This window comes from Natrix helvetica, assembly GCF_964273705.1.
Source record: "Natrix helvetica genome assembly, chromosome: 4".
Lineage (NCBI taxonomy): Eukaryota > Metazoa > Chordata > Lepidosauria > Squamata > Natricidae > Natrix > Natrix helvetica.
In genome coordinates, this window is record NC_138550.1 from 14,922,575 (window position 1) to 14,943,695 (window position 21,121).

At 42.8% G+C, this 21,121-nt stretch overlaps 1 protein-coding gene across 2 annotated transcripts in view; it reads left to right on the top strand.

Annotated features, from left to right (window-relative positions):
* The window catches only part of ARHGAP42 (Rho GTPase activating protein 42), a 177,918-nt gene that overhangs the window by 68,004 nt on the left and 88,793 nt on the right, over positions 1-21,121 (top strand). For both annotated transcript variants that reach the window (XM_081951231.1, XM_081951232.1), the window contains exon 4: positions 20,074-20,145. In XM_081951231.1, the coding sequence (XP_081807357.1) occupies positions 20,074-20,145 (72 nt within the window). The remainder of the gene's footprint in view (positions 1-20,073; positions 20,146-21,121) is intronic.

Consider the following 21,121-nt stretch of genomic DNA (forward strand, 5'->3'; position numbering starts at 1 on the left):
GAGCTAGTTGGTCAGTTCCTGTTGCCCCCAATAGATCAGCACTTGGTTGATCCCAAATGGGAAATGAGGGAAAACCATTAGGAAAGAGGGGAAAAGGCTAATTAACTGAGGGAAAACTGTTAGGAAAGGGTGGGGGGGGGAGAATAATTAAAATACTGTACTAAAGAAGCACACATTAAGGTGGATGCAGTGATTCAGTTCTGGTCGCCACGATGTAGAAAAGATGTGGAGACTCTAGAAAGAGTGCAGAGAAGAGCAACACAGATGATCAGGAGACTGGAGACTAAAACATATGAAGAACGGTTGCAGGAACTGGGTATGTTTAGCTTAAGAGAAAGAAGGACTAGGGGAGACAGGATAGCAGTGTTCCAATATCTCAGAGGTTGCCACAAAGAAGAGGGAGTCAAACTATTCTCCAAGGCACCTGAGGATAGAACAAGAAGCAATGGGTGGAAACTAATCAAGGAGAGAAGCAACTTAGAACTGAGGAGAAATTTCCTGACAGTGAGAACAATTAATCAGTGGAACAGCTTGCCTCCAGAAGTTGTGAATGCCCCAACACTGGAAGTCTTTAAGAAGATGTTGGATAGCTATTTGTCTGAAACGGTATAGGGTTTCCTGCCTAGGCAGGGGGTTGGACTAGAAGACCTCCAAGGTCCCTTCCAACTCTACTATTGTATTATTATTGTATTGTATTGTATTTTATTAGACTTTAGTAACAGGAGAAGCTATCTGGAAACGCATCGCAGGACTAACTTTTCCCCATTTTTCTGTCTGCCTCTGTACTTTGAAATAGGGTTTTATAACCGGATTTCAGTGTCAATATTTTAATACTTCACACTTAAGCTACTTCAATTTACCAAGTTAGATGAATTTCCGGCTGAGCAAGATAAGGAAAGTGCCTAAAGGCCTGGAGTTTCCATTAGAAAAAAAAAATGTTGTTGACATTTAGGATAGGAACCATTTCTTGAAATAGCTAAGAATGGCCTGTTCTCATCTAATGGTTGGAAAGACCAAAAAGCTTCTGTATTTATTTTTTAATTTATTTTCAGGCTGCTGTGAGGCTAAATCCAAAATATCAGAATTGTATGTTTTTTTGCTCCAGCTTTGCTATAGTATAATCTAAGGCAGTGATGGCTAACCTTTTTTGGATCGCATACCAAAAGCAGGGAGAGCACAGGGGGGGGGGGGTTGTAGACGGGCCTGCCCACACCCATAATGTTATGTGCGCGACCCCCCCTCGCCAGCATGCATGTATGATCAGTGCCATGCCCCCACCTCTTTTGGTGCATTTTGTTCACCCTCCCTGGGCTCCAGAGGCTTTCTAGAAGTCTCCTGAGGCCCTCTGGCATCTTCAGGAGACTTCCCTGAAGGCTCCAGAGGCCAAAAAATGGCCCTATGGGCAAACCGGAAGTCACCATTCCCGAACTTACAGGTTCTCCGTAGGGCTATTTTTCACCCTCTGGAGGCTTCAGGAGGCTTCCTTGAAACCTCTGGAGTGCAAAAAACAGCCCAACGTGCAAAGCTGAAGTCCGTTCCCGAACTTCCCTTTGCGCATTGGGTGGTTTTTCAGGGAAGCCTCCGGGGGCGAAAAACGGCCAAAAAAGAAGGCCGAAGTCAACTGGCTGGAGCTGATAGGGCAACGCCTGGTGTGCCCTAACAAATGGCTCTACGTGCCACCTGTGGCACACATGCCATAGGTTCGCCATCACGCATCTAGGACTTCATTTTCTCTAATCCAGTGGTGAAGTAGCTACTTTGATCAGGGATCTTACAGTCTAAAATGACATTAATTTGAGTTCCTTAGTTCTACAAAGTTATTCTGTGAGTTGTTTGGAGGGGGAGGTGTTACTTAGACCATTTGGAACTGGGGGAAAGGGTTAGAGTTAGGGTTAAGATACGGGTTAGGGACGGACATATAGAGACAGATTATTCTCCTTAAAATTTGTGTGTTTTGAAACATGCAAAAAACCATTATAAAATCTTGCCTCTTGCAAGCCTTTATTCAAACTCAAGGCCTGGGGGCCAGATGTGGCCAATGAGGTGCTTACATCTGTCCCAAGGGGCCGCCCTAGAAACAGCAAAGGACCGGACCACAGTGTCTCTGCCAGCAAAAGCGGAGCTCGGGAGGGCAACCCTCCTGAGCTCCCTTTTCGCTGCCAGAAGTTTGCAGGAGGCGGTCGCAGCTGAAAATAGAGCTCAAGAGGGCAACAAGCGGCCCTCCAGGGCTCCTTTCTCACTGGCAGAGGGTTGCAGGACACCGGTGCAGCCGAAAACAGAGTTTGTGGTCCGTTTTTGTTGGCAGATGGTTGTAGGAAGCTGTCACAGCCGAAAACGGAGGTCAGGAGCCCGTTTTCACTGGCAGAGCGCTCAGACCACCACAGACGCCTCCGACACAAGTGATGTCAAGCTGGCGATGCCCACTCTGGCTCCTCAAAGTCAAACAGAACCTTGATGTGGCCCTCAATGAAATAGAGTTTGACACCCCTGCCTTTTATTCAAAGAACATCATGACTACTTTCTTGAGATTTTAAAAAATATATATCCAGCAATAATAAGAGTCTTGTAGTCTAAGCTTTAGTTGGAATAGCGTTTATACAGTGTGTGTCCAAGAGAGCACTATGATGTATGGAAATATCTAAGTAATGTTCTGTCATAATCATTCCCAATCAGACATAACTAACAGCTCACAATCTCTGGATATTCCCTTTTTACTAGCTAATGAAAAATGGCTTTAAGCACAAGCCGCCTTGCCAAGAGATTTTGTCTAGAGCATTGCTGGGTGGAATAAGAAGAAAAAAAAATGTGTCTGGCGATAGAACGGAAATTGAATGTCACATGAAACCCCCTTTTAACTTGCAAAATATTAATATTGCTGTTAAAGACCAAACTTCACTTTTCTTCGCCATCTGTAGAGTTTCCTTTTGCTTTCTTTGTGGAGGTTAATGGCAAAATGCTTACACTTATTCATATTGCTTCCTCCATCCTGATGCATTCCTATTTGAGGATGCTGTTTTTTCTTATTGACTTTTTTTTAGAAGTAGAGGTTTTAATAGGCTTTAAAAATTACCTAAGAGAAATTTATTTTCTCTATCTTAGCATTCTTCCATTTGGCTGTCAGCCTTTCATGGTTTTTTTACGCAAAAGAATAATCAGTAGGATGGGGCAAAGACAGAGGATGTGAAGAGATGGGGAATCTCTGCAGAGTGACTTGGTATTGGTCTTCTTTTAGACACAGGTACCCATCATTCTTGACCGTTGGTCATGCTGGTTGGAATTCATAGACTCCAATGATATTAGGAGATTGAATGTTAAAACATATGAGGAACAGTTGTAGGAATTTGGTATGTCTTGTTCAAGGAAAAGAAGGACTAAGGGAAACACATGATAGCAGTCTTCCAATATCTCAGGGGTTGCCACAAAGAAGAGGGAGTCAAACTATTCTCCAAAGCACCTGAGGGTAGAACAAGAAGCAATGGGCGGAAACTAATCAAGGAGAGAAGCAACCTAGAACTGAGGAGAAATTTCCTGACAGGTAGAACAATTAATCAGTGGAACAGCTTGCCTCCAGAAGTTGTGAATGCTCCAACACTGCAAGTCTTTAAGAAGAGTTTGGACAACCATTTGTCTGAAACGGTATAGGGCAGTGATGGCTAACCTTTTCCGGTTGGAGTGTCCAAAGCACACAAGCGTGCCCACGTGCAAGAACTCCCAAAATGCAATGCATGTACCTGCGTCTGTCCCCCCACGCATGTGCACACGACCCCTCCTGCACACACCCTGCCCCTTGCGCATGCCGGCGTGACCCCCCCTGCACATGTCTTGCCCCCTGTGCATGCACAGCAGAGATCCAAAGACTAGCTGGCCGGTGGGAGGTGTACACGCATGTGTGGTGGAGCTGAACTAGGACGATGGCTGGTGTGCCTGGAGAGATGGCTCTGTGTGTCACTTCCACCACGCGTACCATAGGTTCGCCATCACAGGTATAAGGTTTCCGGCTTGAGCAGGGGATTGGACTGGAGGGCCTCCAAGGTCCCTTCCAACTCTGTTATTCTATTAAAATATCTGAAGCAATCTTGGTAGCTGACTTAAAACAACACTGCCCACAATAACAATAAAAGAAGGATGAAAAGCAGAGTTGAAGGCATTAAAATACCCACTAAAGAAAGAAAGAACAGTTGCAGCGCAAAAGCAGCGGGAAAGCTTTAATTTTTTCTCTAGTTGTGCCACTAAAAGAAAAGCAGGAGACATTTGCTGTTAGAATAATAATAATAATAATAATAATAATAATAATAATAATAATAATAATAATAATAATAATAATAATAATAATAATAATAATAATATATTTATTTATTTCTTAGCCGCACCCTCTCCCGAAGGACTCGGGGCGGCGTACAATGAAACATACGAAATAAATATGTGGACAAAACAAACATATAACAAAGACATATACTGAGACATACACAAGGAGGAGGTCGGCTGAAAATAAAAACAATTAAAATACAGTATTAAAACCCCTAGAAATTAAATATAATTAAAATACCCAGTTAAAAACCCGTCAGGAGCGATATGGTTAGATCAAAGTTGAGCCAGGCCAGCTGCTTGGAATAGGTGGGTCTTAAGCTTAATACGGAAGGAGCGGAGGTCAGAGGTAATCCTAATATCCGGAGGGAGGTCATTCCACAGGGCTGGGCCCGCCACAGAGAAGGCTCTACTCCTAGGCGCCGCCCCACGACATTGTCTAGTGGACGGCACCTGGAGGAGGCCCTCTCTGTGCGAGCGAATTGGTCGCAGGGATGTATGGGGCAGAATACGATCCCGCAAGTAACTAGGTCCTAAGCCATGGAGAATGTGTATTTTATTATGAACTGTCAGAGTTTGGTAAAAAAAAATAATTCTAATGGTCTGCTGGGTTTGCTCATGACTTTTAAGATTTGACACACTGTCTTTAATAGTGCCATATTCGTTGCACTCAAACAAACACAATATGTGTATGGAAACTGCTGCGCTGCACCGTATTCTGTGTTTTGACCCTGATCCTCTTTAAGTAATTTTTAAACACTTGGCTTTTCACGCAGGTCATGGATGGATGGATGCATGGATGGATGGATGCATGGATGAATGGAAGGATGGATGAATGGATGCATGGATGAATGGAAGGATGGATGAATAGAAGGATGGATGAATGGAAGGATGGATGAATGGGCACACCCTGTGAATTTCTAGCAACATGGACATAAGACCCCTAGTGACGCAATGGTTAGAATGCAAATGTAGTACTGCAGGGCTAACTCACTGCTCACTCCAGGAGTTCGATTCTGAGCAGCTCATGGTTAACTCAGCCTTCCATTCTTCTGAATTTGGTAAAATGAGGACCTAGATTGTGTTGGGGGCAATATGCTGACTCTGTAAACCACTTAGACAGGGCTGTAAAGTGGTATATAAGTCTTGCTATTGAGGAGGTATATGCTGGTAATAAAAACAGTGAAACAGTGAAGTTAAGAAAATGTGGCTTTGATTCAAAAATAATCAACTTGTTCAAAGGCTTTGTAGATCAACACTTGACCAGTTAAGAATTTGTCTAACCTGGCAAAATAATGACCACTTACTAGAACATATCTTTATTTAATTAACTACAAAACAATTTTAATTATAAGAACAACTTGTTTTTGCAATACTACAGACTAGCCTTTGGTATCCTCATGCTATCTTAGACTGCAACTCCAATAATTACCAATCAGCACAGTCTTCCAGAAACTTCATGGAGCACCGTGCCAGATTTCATGGAAGCCTTTAGCTAGAGTAAACAAGGACCTTAAAAAGCAATCAGCTCAGTGAAACAAAGCACAACTGCCTAAGTGTTGAGAGAAAAATAGCATATTGAATGCATTCATTTACCACAGACTTGCTGATAGGGTCTTAGAACTTAGACGGTTGTATTGTCTGCCATTATGTATGATATTTTTCCAAAGTCCTTGCATTTAGCAACCCAAGGTCATTAGAAGAAGCTAGACAAATACATCTTAAATAGAAAAAGCATATTGGACAGAAGCACAAGGCAGACATTTCTTGAGATAATTTCAGAGTTACGATGGCCTGCTTTTTAACAATCTCTTAATAAAAATTGCACTTGCTTTTAACCGAAGAAGTTGAAATCCAGAACAGAGCTGTCATTGACCCACTAAGAACAAGACTGAGCTTTGTGTAAAATTCCATTTGGGAATTGTTGGAATTTTCCTCTCTTCAGTTGCTTGCACAACAATTTGCTAATTTATTTCGGACTCGCAATGGAGAGTCTGCCAGGTATGCCTGCGTCATGCTCTTAAGTGTTTGGTTGTTCTTTTCCCCCAGAATATATTACCATAAAGCAGTTCCCGTCTAAGAACTTCTGGTTTTGACTATGACACGAAATATTCCATTTCATGATTCCTGTGAATCATGTATAATACTAATAGACCCAATTCTGAATTGATCAATCCTTTGTTCTCCATATATTTTGAGTTTTCAACTCCACAAATTTGTAGTTAATATAGCTATTTGTTAAATTTGCTGGGGATGCTAGAAATTATTGTAAATTTCTGAAGATTTAGGAAGATTGTGAGAAATTATGAGGACTGGCTATAAATAAAATAAATGAGAGCCAGTTTGGTCTAGTGATTAAAGCACTAGAGTAGCAAGCGGGAGATAGTAAGTTCAAGTCTTGTCATAGCCATGAAAGCCACCTAGGTGAATTTGGGTCAATCACTCACTCTCAGCCCAACCTACCTCACAGGGTTGTTGTAGAGAAAACAGGAGAGGAAAGGTGCATTCTTTCTGACTAATTCTGACGATGATTATTCACACACACACACACACACACACACACACACAAAGCACAAGAGAATCTACCTGATACTGTGAGTGGAGGAATGTGTTTTTTAAATTACCATATTTTTCGGACTATAAGATGCACCGGTGTATAAGACGCACCAAGATTTTGAAGAGGTAAGTAAGTAAAAAGGGTTTGTCCTCCCTGCCCCCCAGGAGTACTCTGTAGGATTCAGCAGGGCTGGGGGAAGGCAAAAGCGCCCGCTTTTCATCAAAATGGGGACATTTTTCCCTTTCCCCAGCCCCACTGAAGCCTGCAGAGTGCTTCCGGGGGGTGGGAGAAAGCAAAAACACTCCTGTTTTGGTGAAAAACAGCCCGTTTTTCACAAAAATGGGATGCCGGAATAGGGCTTTGGGAAGCCAAAAATGGCTACATTCTGTGTATAAGTTGCATCAACATTTCCATGCTCTTTTAAGGGAGGGAAATCTTATACTCCCAAAAATATGGTACTTATTCTTAATTCAGAAACCTTTGTATAATTACTACCAGAAATAGTTTTTCAAGGTATGAAATGCCTTAGAACAGAGGTGTCAAACTGAATTTCTTCGAGGGCCAGATCAGCATTGTAGTTCTCTGTGGGCCGGTAGTCGTGGGAGACGGGACAGAGGCCTTCTGCAGCACTCTGCTGGCCAAAAAAGGGCCACACAGGGGCTCTATGAGGCGACTGCGAAGCCCATTTTCAGCCTCCCCAGCACTGCTCTGACGGCCAGAAATGGGCCCCGCAAGGCCTCTGTGCACCCATTTTTGGCCAGCAGAGTGCTGCAGGAGGCCATGGAGCCTAAAATGGGCCATGGGGGGGGGCATGCAGAGGCACCACAGGCCTATCCTTTGATATTTCCAGGCTGACCCCCGTGGGCCAGATTTAAGCACCCCATGGGTCGGATGTGGCCCGTGAGCCTTGAGTTTGACACCCCTGCCTTAGAAAATCTATACTTTGCTTGATAAACAACACAACCTCATATAAAACGAAACGCCAGATATCTCACTAAAGCAGCCTGAACGGAGCTTCCTTCGGACATTAAAAACTGTCTCCTTTTTTCACGGTGTACCAAACAGCTTCGTCTTCTTTGCCTTGCAGAACCCGCTTTGTGGGAGTGGGAGAGGGAATACTGCTCAGCCAAGTTCAGCCAAAGTGCAACCTGATTGTACGGTAGAATTCTAAAAATCGCAGAGCCACTTGCTCTTTCTTGTTCAAAAAGATAATTCATTCCTCTTTTCCCTTTTATTCTTTTTTACCACAAATTCCTGTTGCCCCTGAAAAGCGATTGATGATCTTTGGGACTTCAAGCCCGTACTTTGAAACATACCAAAGTTCTTCATGTAATTTATCTTATTACAATCCTTATAATAACCCTGGATGCTTGATCTGAACGGAAGATGAGATGAAGATTTGCCTAAGGCTATAAACTGCCTCAGATAATACCTACTAGTCTATCAGTGTATATTTCCCATCTTGGGACTGTAAACTTTAAGGCTGAAACATCTGGTTTCGTTATTAGACTTTTGTTGTTCCTTTTCTATTTGATTTGTTCTAAAAACTTGCTTGATGAAGATTTTAGAAGGAATTCAAAGCTTCAGCGCTCCTTAGGGCTGTTTTTATTTATTTATTTATTAATAAAGGTTTTTTTTTTCATTTTCATAACATATAAACCACATGTATACTATACTATAGCCAACATCGTATTGTATTATTAAATGTTTACATCAATTCATCTTGCCATCAACTCCCAAAATCAATTATTGGCTCTTCTGCTCTCCATATACCATATTTGTACCTTATCCATCACTTTCTTCTCTCTCTCTCTCTCTCCTCTCCCTCCCTACCTCCTTTCTTCCCTCTGTCTCCCTTCTCTTCTCTACTTCCCCTACCTCTCCCCTTCTCCTCTCTCCTCTTTCCACTCCTTCTTTCTCTCCTCCTCTCCCCCCCCCCTCTGCGTTAGGGCTGTTTTTGTTAGTCCTATCCTGGTTCACTCAACTCTGGACTTTATAGGCCTCTTTGTTATGGCTATGAAGACTTTGTACATACTCTCATCTGCTTTGAGGAGAGAAGGAAGCTCCAAGCTAAAATATATATCTCATTTGCCATGAACATTCTCTATATCTAGGGTTTATCTTTATGGCTTGTGTGGGTAAACCTTTGTATTGGGTTTACTGAATCCAGAATTGCACAGTAGTCTCAAGTTCAAGGCTGCTGGGCATGGTACCATTACAAACAGCAGTGCTGATTTGGCTGGATGCCTGGACATGTTCATTCATGAAATCCCGTTGAAGCCATCGCTTCCAATTATATTCTCTCGGTACAACAGATACGCTTGCATGCTTTCTGCTCTTGTTTCATAAGCCACCAAACAGTTATTTCATGGATCAGTGGCGCTCTGTGTAGGGACCGTAAATATGAACTCACTTTTCTACTGACATATTTTTTTAAAGGGAGAAATTTGTATAACACAAGATTTCCGCACAATGAGATCATTGGAATCTATTTTCTGGTGGAACGTAGAAAACAGAATTGTAGCATAAGAAGGAAACAATAAGTCCAAATTCCTAATTGGAACAAGAAGCCACATAAATTTAATAAACTCAAATTTAATAAATTTAATAATAATTTAATAAAAGCACCTGTAGTATGGGCCAGTGTTTCTCAACCTTAGCAATTTTAAGATGTACGGACTTTAACTCCCAGAAGCCCCAGCCAGCCCTGAATTGATGAACTGAACTCTACACATCTTAAAAGTTGCCAAGGTTGAAAAACATTGATCAGAGCTGTGGTGGCACAGTGGTTAGTATTGCAGGCTAACTCCCTGGTCACTCCAGGAGTTCGATTCCCACTGGCTCAAGGTTGATTCAACCTTCCATCCTTCCGAAGTTGGTAAAGTGAAGGCCTAGATTGTTATGGGGCAATATGCTGACTGTAAACCGCTTAGAGAGGCTGTAAACGGGTGGGCTGCTACGGGTTCGTCCAGGTTCGGGAGAACCTGTAGCTAACGTTATGGCCGGTTCCAAATCCCACCCCTCGCTGGCCCCTTCCACCCGGGCCCGCTCCTCCCACCCGGCCCACCCCTTCCAGGAGTCTCCATGCAGCCTCATTTGGATGAGAGGTAAGTTCAGGGCCTGCACAGCAGCTTGGGAAGGAGGGTAAACGGGCCTCCCGGAAGACCTCCAGAGCCCAGGGGAGGCAGTTTTCACACTCCCAGAGGCACAAGGAAAGCCCCTGGAGCCTGGGGAAGGTAACCCCCCCCCCGCACCGCCGCCACTGTGGTGCAGGAGGCCGACTAGGCCACGCCCGCCCAGCAACCAGGCAGAGAACCCATTGCTGAAATTTTTGAAACCCACCCCTGGCTGTAAAGCAGTATGAAACAGTATATAAGTCTAAGTGCTATTGCTATTTGGACACTTTCAAAAGGTAGGGATCCCATAATCACTTTGGACAATTGCTTCCAAGTAGAATTAATTTATTTATCCATTAATCCAGCTTATTCATCCTGATTGCAAATGGAGCAGGATAGTGGACATCTCCCTTTAATTCAACTCTCTATTCCCCCCCCCCCCCCCACTTCCCATATTGAGAGAGAGAGAAGAAAGACAAGGTCAGAACAGTTCGGGAACAAAATGATCCAGTTTTAAAAGAAGATAAAATCACTGCTCTGCTGGATCAGACCACCTTCAAAACAAAATGTCAAAGTGATCCTGGCCTTAGGTTTTTTTTTGTGGGGATCCTCTGGATGGAACAGTGTGTGCAATTTTTGTCTATTATGCATCTGTCAAGAAAATGGCCAGTGACTGATTTTAAAAGAAAAAAGAACTAAACAGGATTAAAGGCAGCATCCTAGCAATTGTAAGGCATTCAGATCCGAGGATCGTATCGCTACCTTCTTCCTTCTTAAAATTATAATTCCTCAACAAAAACTAAACTGATAGGTAAAATGGATCAAAAATAATTTCTTACTCGTTTTTTACAAAATAATATTACTGTTATTGAAATCCCTCCCTTTGTCCAATATGCTGCCTTCCACCTGTATTGAGCTATTATTATTGTTGCAGGATCCAGCCTGGGTAATAATATTGTTCCCTCCGAGCCATTCTAATTTGAAGCGGGGGAGTTGCATCAATGCGTTGGAAAGCATTAGGTCAGTGATGCCGAATCTGTGGCATGCGTGCTCGAAGTGGCACACGGATCCATGTTGCCTGGCATGCGCAGCATCACCTGTTCCTCTTCTGGGTTTCTAGCATGTATGTGCACATGCCGATCAGCTGGCCTTTCTGCATGTGGCAGTGCCACAAACCAGAAGAGCTAGTTTTCCATTTTCCAGCATGAGCATACGTGCCAGCCAGCTGATTGGCATGTGAGCATGTGTGGCAGTAACTGGAAGACTTGTTGGCTGGCATGCATCTGTACACCAGAAACCAGAAGTATATTTTCCAGTGCACACATGCCCCCTGGGCGGCTCCTCTTCCTGGTCGCGGCCCAGATGAGCGCACACGCGAAGTACTCTTGGTGCCGAAAAGGTTCACCATCTCTGCACTAGGTTGAAGAAGGATACATAATATTGGCATTTCCACATGGAAACCACCTTTACCCAGTCTATCGAAAGCATTTTTGCAAACCAGTGTGTGAATGTCTTCCTTCCTGTTGACTTCAAAATGCTATCAACAAATAGGGGCAATCATGAGCCAGTCAGTGAATCCTCCTACTTATCAGTGAGACAATGCAAAAATCATAACATGGTTGATGACTCTCCGCCTAAGCAACAATATCTCCCAAAATAATAGCGTGTTCAATTAGTGACCACTTGAAATTATGACATATTTTGAAAGTGGGGACTTAGGACCCAGATTCGGAGTGCTAATATCTGCAAGTTTCCTTCCCTGCCACGGTCAGGGCACCATATTTTTGCAGTGCCTCACAGTCATGTAACTGTAATTTATGACATTTTTGCTGGAGATCAACAATTGCTTCCAGTTTTTGGCAAAAATTGCCCCATAGCGAATAATGGGTTAGCTTAATGACTGTGGCATCCACATTAGTCCCTTTCGGGAGAGGGGGCGGTATATAAACGCTAATAATAAATAAATAAATAAATTACAATTGCTGCAAAAATGGTTGCAAAATTGGGCTTCTTCCCATAACGCCCCGTTTTATGATTGTTGTGACTTAACAATTGAAATTGTAAGCTCAGTTATAGCCGTAAATTGAGGATTGCCTGAAAAAGGCCCTTCAAGCCTACCCAACGTTGGAGAAGTGAATTGATAAAACTCTACTGAACAGAGTCCTCCTTGAGTTTTCAGCATATGCTCGGTGTTCTGTCCCAAGACCCTACAATATATATGGACGCAGACTTGGCTGTCTGCCATAACTAAGGAGGGAGATAAGCAACCCCTTGGCTGGGAGCCCAGAAAGCTATCTCTATGAAAACAAGGCTTGAACTCACGCAATTCTCCCAATCTTTCACTACGCCTGGATTAGTAAACTGTTGTTTCCTGCAAAATTCCCCTCCCGTTGCCCTACATACAAGCTCTCCGGGAGGGGCCAATCAGTAGCCACCTGTTCCTATTTCCTTCTGTGAGCCTTTTTCCAAAGCAGCTCCCTCCTCCTCTCAGCCTACGCATACGTACGTCAGGGACAGCCTCCCTCTGTTCTTCCTCACTGCTCCCTGACTCAGACACCATCTGGTGGCCAACAGGCCTATCTAGTCCCTGCTCTGACTCCGAACACCTCCCAGAGTCTTCCTCAGCCTCCAGGGCAGTCCCATTGTGTTCATCGCTGTCAGATTCCACCAACAGCTCAGCCGGCTGCCATTGGCCCACAACAGCTCGATATGTTTGCTTTGCAGAAACCTTGAACTCTTGATCAGTGGGAAGGCCTGACTGGTTACCAAAACCTGTGCCTAAATTCCCACTGAAAGCTGGTAAGGATGGCATGGCAGTGCAGTTTTACAGCCATGTACTTTTATATAGCAGCTCATAGATTGTATTGTACAGCCTCTGTGAGGAAGGGGATGGGAGTTTCTGCTCCCTTGAGCTAGAGCAGGGGTCTCCAGACTTGGCAACTTTAAGGCTTCTGGACTTCAACTCTCAGAATTGCTCAGTCAAATTTGTGGACTTCAATTCCCAGAATTCCTCAGTCAGCATGGCTGGCTGAGAAATTCTGGAAGTTGAAGTCCATAAGTCTTGAAGTTGACAAGTTTGGAAACCATTGAGCTAGAGGTTGGGAAGTGAACTTAAGCACAAATCCCGTGTGTTTACAACTCCACTGAAAAAAGTGACTTATAGAATAGAATTCTTTATTGGCCAAGTGTGATCAGACACACAAGGAATTTGTCTCCAGTGCATAAGCTCCACAGTGTACATATAAACAGCAAGTAATAGGTCGTAGGTCAGAATCATAGTTGCAATCATTGATCATAAGTTACAAACAACAATGGATAAATCATAAGAAACCAATAAGAGAAGACAAAATGAGACACTGCTGTGGCACATACCCAAGAGAAGCCAACTCTGGCCCCATGTAATTTACAGCCCAATTATGACCCTGTTTCCCCTTCTCCCCCCAGGGTGTGTCATAAATCACATTCTCCAATGGAGCACTTTTGGGGGGCTGTGGAGATCATGCCCCTCTGGCTGTTGCTGGTAACCTGGGAAAAAACATTGAGAAAGATATTCATGGAATGTGCTTCTGGTTGTGGCTGCCCTGCTGCTCCGTCAGTTTCTCCCCCCCCCCCCCTCGCATATGGCAACTCGAGAGCAGGCCAGGGATGCTTTGCGAGTTGGCAGGTGGCACAGGGAACAAAAACTGTATGTCTGCTTGCTTTGGCATATTATGCTCTATAGTGGTATCCTGAAGGGAGAAATTGAAATAGATTATGGCCAGGATGTTCTCACACTTAATGACCATTTATTTATTTATATTTCAAATTTATAAACCACCCAACTACCTCACAGAGGGACTGCTCCATTGCGGCATTCCTCACAGTCACGTGATCAAACTTTGGAAACTGCCGATGGTTGCAGCATCCTGGAATTGTCATCTGCAGTTTATTTATTTATTTATTTTATCAGACTTATTAGTCGCCCCCTCTCCCCACAGGGACTCGGGGCGACGTACACAAGCAACGGCCTATGGACTACAAAGAAGGAGGTAAAAATAAATAAATCTAATAATCAGAGAAGTTAAAACCCCAATAAGAATAAAAGTTTAAAAGCTAACATTGACAATTAAAATTAACCAAGGGGTGGAACAGTTGTCGAGATTATGCCAGGCCGGCTAGCCGAAACAGGTGGGTCTTCAGTTTACTGCGGAAGGAGCGGAGATCGGTTGTTGTCCTGATGTCTGGGGGGAGGTCGTTCCAAAGGGTGGGACCCGCCACAGAGAAGGACCTACTCCTGGGCACCGCCCTCTGACAGTCTCTAGAGGACGGCACCCGGAGAAGGCCCTCTCTGTGTGAGCGAATGGGCCGCAGGGATGTATGGGGCAGGACACGATCCCACAGATAACTAGGCCCTATGCTTAGTTCTCCTTCCTAGGGAGTTTCTGACAAGCAAAGTCAATGAGGGAACCTGGATTCGCTTAGCGAGTGCATGTTTAACTTTAACAACTGTAGTGATTCACTAAACACGCATGGCAAAAATGGTTGTAATATGGGGGCATGACTCACTTAACAGCTGCCTGGGATTGAATTGTGTGTCAGGCCTGGAAGCCATTTTTGGGCATTGGATCTCAGGCCTGCCACATTTAGTGCTGTGGGAAACTGGGAGGTGGGATTGTAGGGAGCTGGGGAGATACATATAGTCAAAATAGCATTCCTTTCTCCAAGAGTCAAGGCTACTCTGCCCTGCACCTGGAGGAGTGTGATTGGGAAGCATCTCCAGTTAGGACGGTGCATTGATTGGACCATGGGATGGACATGTGAGTGCTGGGCAGCTCAGTTATGTGAGCTTTCTTTCGGGTGAGGAAAACTCCGAAGCTTTCAGATTCAGGGTTTCCCAGATGTGCCAATATGACCTCTCTAATAAAATGTAACTTTGAGAATCTCTAGCCTCGGAGTCTTCTTTCATTGGGGGTGTTACTTGGAACACTGACATTGTGGTTGTTATTCGAGCACTACCTATAATCTATTACACAGGTGTCAAACTCAATTACATCCCGGATCATGATGGGTAATTTTTTGCCTTTGCGGAGCCTGCACCTGACCTATCCGGCCTACAGGCCACCAGTTTAACAGGCCTAATTTATTAGGAAACTCCAAGTTCCCTGAGGAACCCACAGAGAGACAACAGTTTTGTTGTGGCCCACCAGCAGATTCAGAAAGTGAGGAGGTTGGGGAGGAACATGGGCCAGTCCTGGAGTCTGGGGAAGGCTCTAATGAGGGCTCTGTGTCGGAGGCAGAGAGGGGCCAGAGCCGTCTGCCAGTTATCAGCTGCCTTCAGAGTCAGACATCAGTGAGGCAGACAAACAGCTGGAGCCTGTTCCCAGGGTGCGCATGCATAGAGTTGCTAGACGAAGGAAACAGCTAAAGAACAGGGGTTGACTTGGGAGTAAGGCCACAGGCTCCTCCCAGAAGAAATATAGGAGGAACGAAAGGGGAGTGGAGTTTGCAGGAATCCATTAGTTCGCTTAATTGGTTTGTGACTCTCCGAGACGTTTTGCAGGTATCGGCCTGGCAGCTCTCCAAGCCAGATAAGGGTTGTGACCGTAAATCCTCCCTGGAAAGACTTTGCTGGATGTGAATGAGCAGAATTCACAGGAAATTAATAAAAGGGGTTTTTGTCGGGACCAGGAGTTTGCTTTGTGCTCTTGGGAAGCCTCGGTCAGAACAGGTTTCCACAAATGGGGAAAACCCTCAGACCACATGATGTTGTGCCATTACCCAGCGAGAAACCAGTTAGCTCAACTCTTCAAGAAAGGTACAGCCATATTGCAGTTTCTGCACTTTGAAAACTGCCTGTTCAGTTTCATAGCACGGTTCCGCTTTTATGAACTTCTTTATCGATGATGAAAGAGAAAATCCATACCATGCTTTTGTTTCTCTCAAGACTGCTTACATTTTTTTTAAAGTACTGCTTTTAAAATTCAATTAGCGTTTTCACTGGGGTGGAGACCTCACAAGGAAGACAGTTGTGATTACGTTTTTCTTTTGTTTTAATTGTTTGGTATACACACGGTGAAGAGATTTGGTTTGTGTAGCTTGTGGCAATGCTTGAACCTATAAAAAAGCGTGGAATGACAACATAAGGAACTTATTACAGGCATTTCTTTACAATTCCTGAGAGCATGGTTTTGGGTGACCGCAAAAGTTATGTGTGTTTCTTTCTCTCCCTGTTGTTTGTGTATATGTTTCCCTTTTTAAGATGACTTAATAAAGGAACTGAGTTTTGTTTACTTATTTAAATGTAAAGGATTTGGATACGTCTGGATTCATTGATAAGAGATACTTGAATTCACCATGATGTTTTAATTTATTTCTAATAACCTCCCCTATCCCTTTTAGTCTTTATTCTGCAAGAAACTCCACATTCTGCTTTGTAGACAAATGCTGCAGCTTAAGGCTTAAATTATTCTTGCAATTCATTGGTAACAGTCTTGATATAACCAATACTGTGAGTGGATATCAACCAGATGGAGTACAGGTAGTCCTCAACTTACGACCACAATTGATCCCAAAATTTATGTTGCTAAAGTGAGAAATTTGTTAAGTGAGTTTTGCACCGTTTTACGACCTTTCTTGGCACAGTTGTTTAGTGAATCACTGCAGTTTTGAAGTCCGTATATATATATATATATATATGATTGTTAAGTGAATCTGGCTTCCCCATTGACTTTGCTAGTCAGAAGGTTGCAGAAGGAGTTTGCATGTCCCCAGCACGCTGCAACCGTCATAAATGTGAGCCAGTTATCAAGTATCTGAATGTAAATCATGGGGATGCTGCAGTGGTCACAAGTGTGAAAAACGGTCATAAGTCACTTTTTTTCAGTCCCGTTGTAACTTTGAAAGGGTCACTAAGCAAACTGTCGTAAGTCGAGGACTACCTGTATGCTAAAAACAAATTGACTATTGTTACAAAGAGGTAGAAATGTTCAGTTATAACGGAGAAAGTGGGGTCAGATGTTATTACTGACGTAAATATTTTTAATACAACAGCAAGTTAGTCTACATCAGGGGTGTCCAAACTTGGGAACTTTAAGACTTGTGGACTTCAACTCCCAGAATTCCCCAGCCAGCTGGCTGGGGAATTCTGGGAGTTGAAGTCCACAAGTCTTAAAGTTCCCAAGTTTGGACACCCCTGGTCTACATTATAATGAGTCTATAATGGAGGAGCTTAGGTAAATGAGAACCAGTAATAGAGAACATAGGTAGCTCCATAGTTTGGTTCTTGGTCTTTGGTTCTCTGAAACTTGGTTGGTTTTTTTTGGCAGATGTTTTGTTACCAAGCTACGAGTGCAGTGATATGATTGCCTGGCCTGGTAATGAAACATCTGCAGGAAAAAAATCCAAGCTCAGAGAACACCAAGAATCTAAAAGAATCTCTTGCTTATAGTTGTGTTGCCTTTAAAGATAAACAAGATATCGTTGGATGATCAAGAATTGTACAGAGGTGAGTGAACGAATGATGGAAGAACTACACATCTGAAGACAGTAATTAGTAGATGTACCTCCCATTTTCTCTGCCTAGCATAGAAATGTACAGTAGCAGTGCATGGTTGCTACCTCAAGCTAGCAGTCTTCTAAACAAAGAGTCTCCAACCTTGGTAACTTTAAGACTTGTGGATTTCAATTCCCAGAATTGAATTCCCAGATTCAATTCCCGGATTCAATTCAATTCCCAGAATTCTGGGAGTTGAAGTCTACAGGTCCTTAAGTTGCCAAGGTTGAAGATTTCTACTCTAAACAGTTCCAGAAACAAGTAACATGGTGTGTGTGTGTGTGTGTGTGTGTGTGTGTGTGAGAGAGAGAGAGAGAGAGAGAGAGAGAGAGAGAGAGAGAGAGAGAGAGAGAGAGAGAGAGAGAGAGAAAGAAGCTACCAATTTGTGGCTCAGGGCCCTAAATACACACTTTTCGATGAAGTAGCAGAGACATGTTTGCATTTTCTTTGGGAACAGATAATAGGAGGATTGCAAATATTTTGAAATAAGTTCCTTAAGCCCTGTGAGGATTTGGCCTCTCCAGCTGGGAACATAATGCCTTTATATTACGTCTAGCAGATAATTCCTAAACAAATCCTGAACATCTATTGCAAAGAAGACTCAATTATTGTTTTATAATTCGAACTGATTTTTATTTCCATACTTATAAATTTTATATATTGCATTTAAGAACAGTACTTTAAACTTAGGAATTTCCCCCTCGCATCATTAGGACATCTTAAGCATCCTCAGTGTTTATGGTCTTTGCTCATTTGGCTTGCCAAGTGTTTATCTTCCAAATATGAGTGATATTTATGATGTCTACATGATTATATAAAACTCTGCTTCAGGCAATTTTCTTGCCCTAATATCCTACACTTAGCACTGAAATACATGAAATGCATCAATGTTCAAACACTAAAGTCTAATTACTGCGAAATAACTGCAGCCCAGGGAGCTTCGTTTTACAGTGTTTTTCTCTTTAAATATTCATAAGCATTTTTTAAAAAAGTCTCAGCTGTATAAATATAGAAGTTGGGGACAGATGGGATGATTAAGACTCCATTCAAAAGGTTTACTGGTAATAAATATAGTAGAAGCAGTCATAATATTCTAAAAGCAAATACTTTTTTAGTCGTGCCACCAAATGTATTTTAAGAAATCGGTGATGTATGTTTCCTATTCAAGAAATCCACTTCTTTGGAAGTTAAATGTGGTCTTGTGGGATTGTAGCAGAGTACAAATGGAATGAATGAATGAATGAATGAATGAATGAATGAATGAATGAATGAGATTAAGTCCTTATAGGTATAGTGTCCTTACATTGTAGATATGGTGCTTAGATCTGCAGTGCCAGCCTCTGTGACATGCATAATGATATTCAAGTATAATTCATGCCAGCGTCATCCTGATTTATATATTATCCAGTATGCAATTCTTGTCATTTGTGTAATGAATTCTTGGGGGCACAAACAAATCGTTCTCAGATTATGACAACAATTGGAGCTGAGATTGTTGTCAACTGATCGTAAAGTAGGATATCATATGATTGCTTAACTTGGCAATAGCAAAACTGGGTACCAGTAGTTCCGGTTGCTGCCCTCGCTCACTCCAAGATGGTTCGGGTATTTGGAATATTCACTAAGGTTTGGAAAGCGCTGCTATAAGTGGGTATCTATGTAGATGCAGTTGAAATAATTGTGCTGGCTGCAATTGTTTTTAAACAGCCATCATTCCATATAGCTGTGATGGCAAAGCTATGGCATGTGGGTCACAGGTGGCACGCAGAGCCCTCTCTGCAGGCACATGAACTGTGGCCCCAGCGCAGCTCCATCGTGCATGCGCGTGCGTCTCCTGCCGTCCAGCTGATTTTGGGGTGTGCTGCGCATGCATGGGGGCTGGCCGTATGCAGGAGATGCGCGTGCATACGTGGAAGGGGTGGGGTATGCATGCGCATGGGGGGAGCATGGGGGCTTGGCGCATCTCTCACCGCCCTTTTTTGCTCCCGGGAGGCCTACTAGGCCCAAAACAGGGTGCGGAGGTTCGCACACGCATGCGCGGGGGGGAGCGGGGGGGAGCGGAGGGTTGTGCACGCTTGCATGGGGGAGCACGGAGGTGTGTGTCGTGCACACATGTTCAGGGGGGTAGGGCGGTGTTGCACGCACATTGCATTATGGGTGCGAGTGCACGCGCGCTTTCGACAGGCAACAACCAAAAGGTTAGCCATCACTGCTATGTAGCAAGCAACAATTGAAATGTTGAATATAATTATTAATACCCCTGACAAGCGTCTTGAAGAGTTTGTAGAGAAGCATACTTCATCCTGCTCAGGTTATAATTAAATTGGAACTTTTGTGTGTCCATAGTAAATGGGGATTGAGATTTATATAAAACGTTTCTTAGTTGGATTGTGATTTCTGTACTTAACAAGGTCACTGGGGTTAACTTGACTATTTGACCATTTCTGGAATTAGTGTTTTAAATGTAAAAACTACTGAACTACTTCAAAATATTATTATTTTAAATTATTATTATTATATACCTACCATTGAAATAATGTGTTTTTTTTGGTTTGGTATTTCAGATCCAGAATGCGGATGATGTTTTAATAGCACCACTTGAGAAATTTCGTAAAGAGCAAATAGGTGCAGCAAAGGTGAGTTGTTAAGAAATACTACTGTTTTTGTTAAGGAATACTACTGTTTTTACTTTATCGTTGCATCACTACTACATCTCTTAAGTTCAAAGTCAAAGTATGCACATTCTCTTGGATTAATGACTTGGGGGGGGGGGGCACAAGAGATTCCATCTTGGGAACTTGACGACTTGTGGATTCAACTCCCAGAATTCTTCAGCCAGCATGGAAGAATTCTGGGAATTGAAGTCCACGAGTAGTAAAATTGCCAAGGTTGGAGACTTTATGCAGTCTTGTTCTAAGAAGCTGTTTGTTGATTGGTTGGTTTTCATGTGTGATCTTGTAATCAATACAGACTTCTGGTGGCTAATGTCATAAAAATTACAATAGCTGCAAAATAAAAAAAATAAAAAAACCTCTCATAACAATAGCAATACTAATAATCAGCCAACATTGATACATTTCTGTTGCCTAGTTATTCAGTTATAGTGATTGACAAGTCTTTACTCACAAAGTGACAATAGCATGCTTTTGGAGGGTTTCAGTTGTAATGAGAATTAAAAAAAATAGTATTGCATTAACTGTTATCCTATCTCTTACTGGTATGTCATGTGCTAGAGAAATTTATGGCTCTGAGAACTAATGGTTTCACACTACTCATATCTTCAAGATTTACTATAAACTGAAGTAAGATGTAAAAGAGATTAGGCTTCTATTTTTAACATAGCTTACTCTCCGTTTAGCTAGTCATGTGTAGTATATGCTGGCATCTTCTTCCTTCAGATAACTGAGATGATCTGGTCTGTGTGTGGGACTAGGATGGAGAGAATAAATAGGATAGGGAGATTTTGTAATGTTGGGGGTCTTATGTAACTTGAAAATGATTTGCGAGAGTTATTAAACTGATAAATATGGGGAAGATAAAGAGAGTAAATATTAGTTGTGTTTATGATTAACCAAGCTTCCGATCTTAAGTATTAAGTCTGAGCTAGCTAAT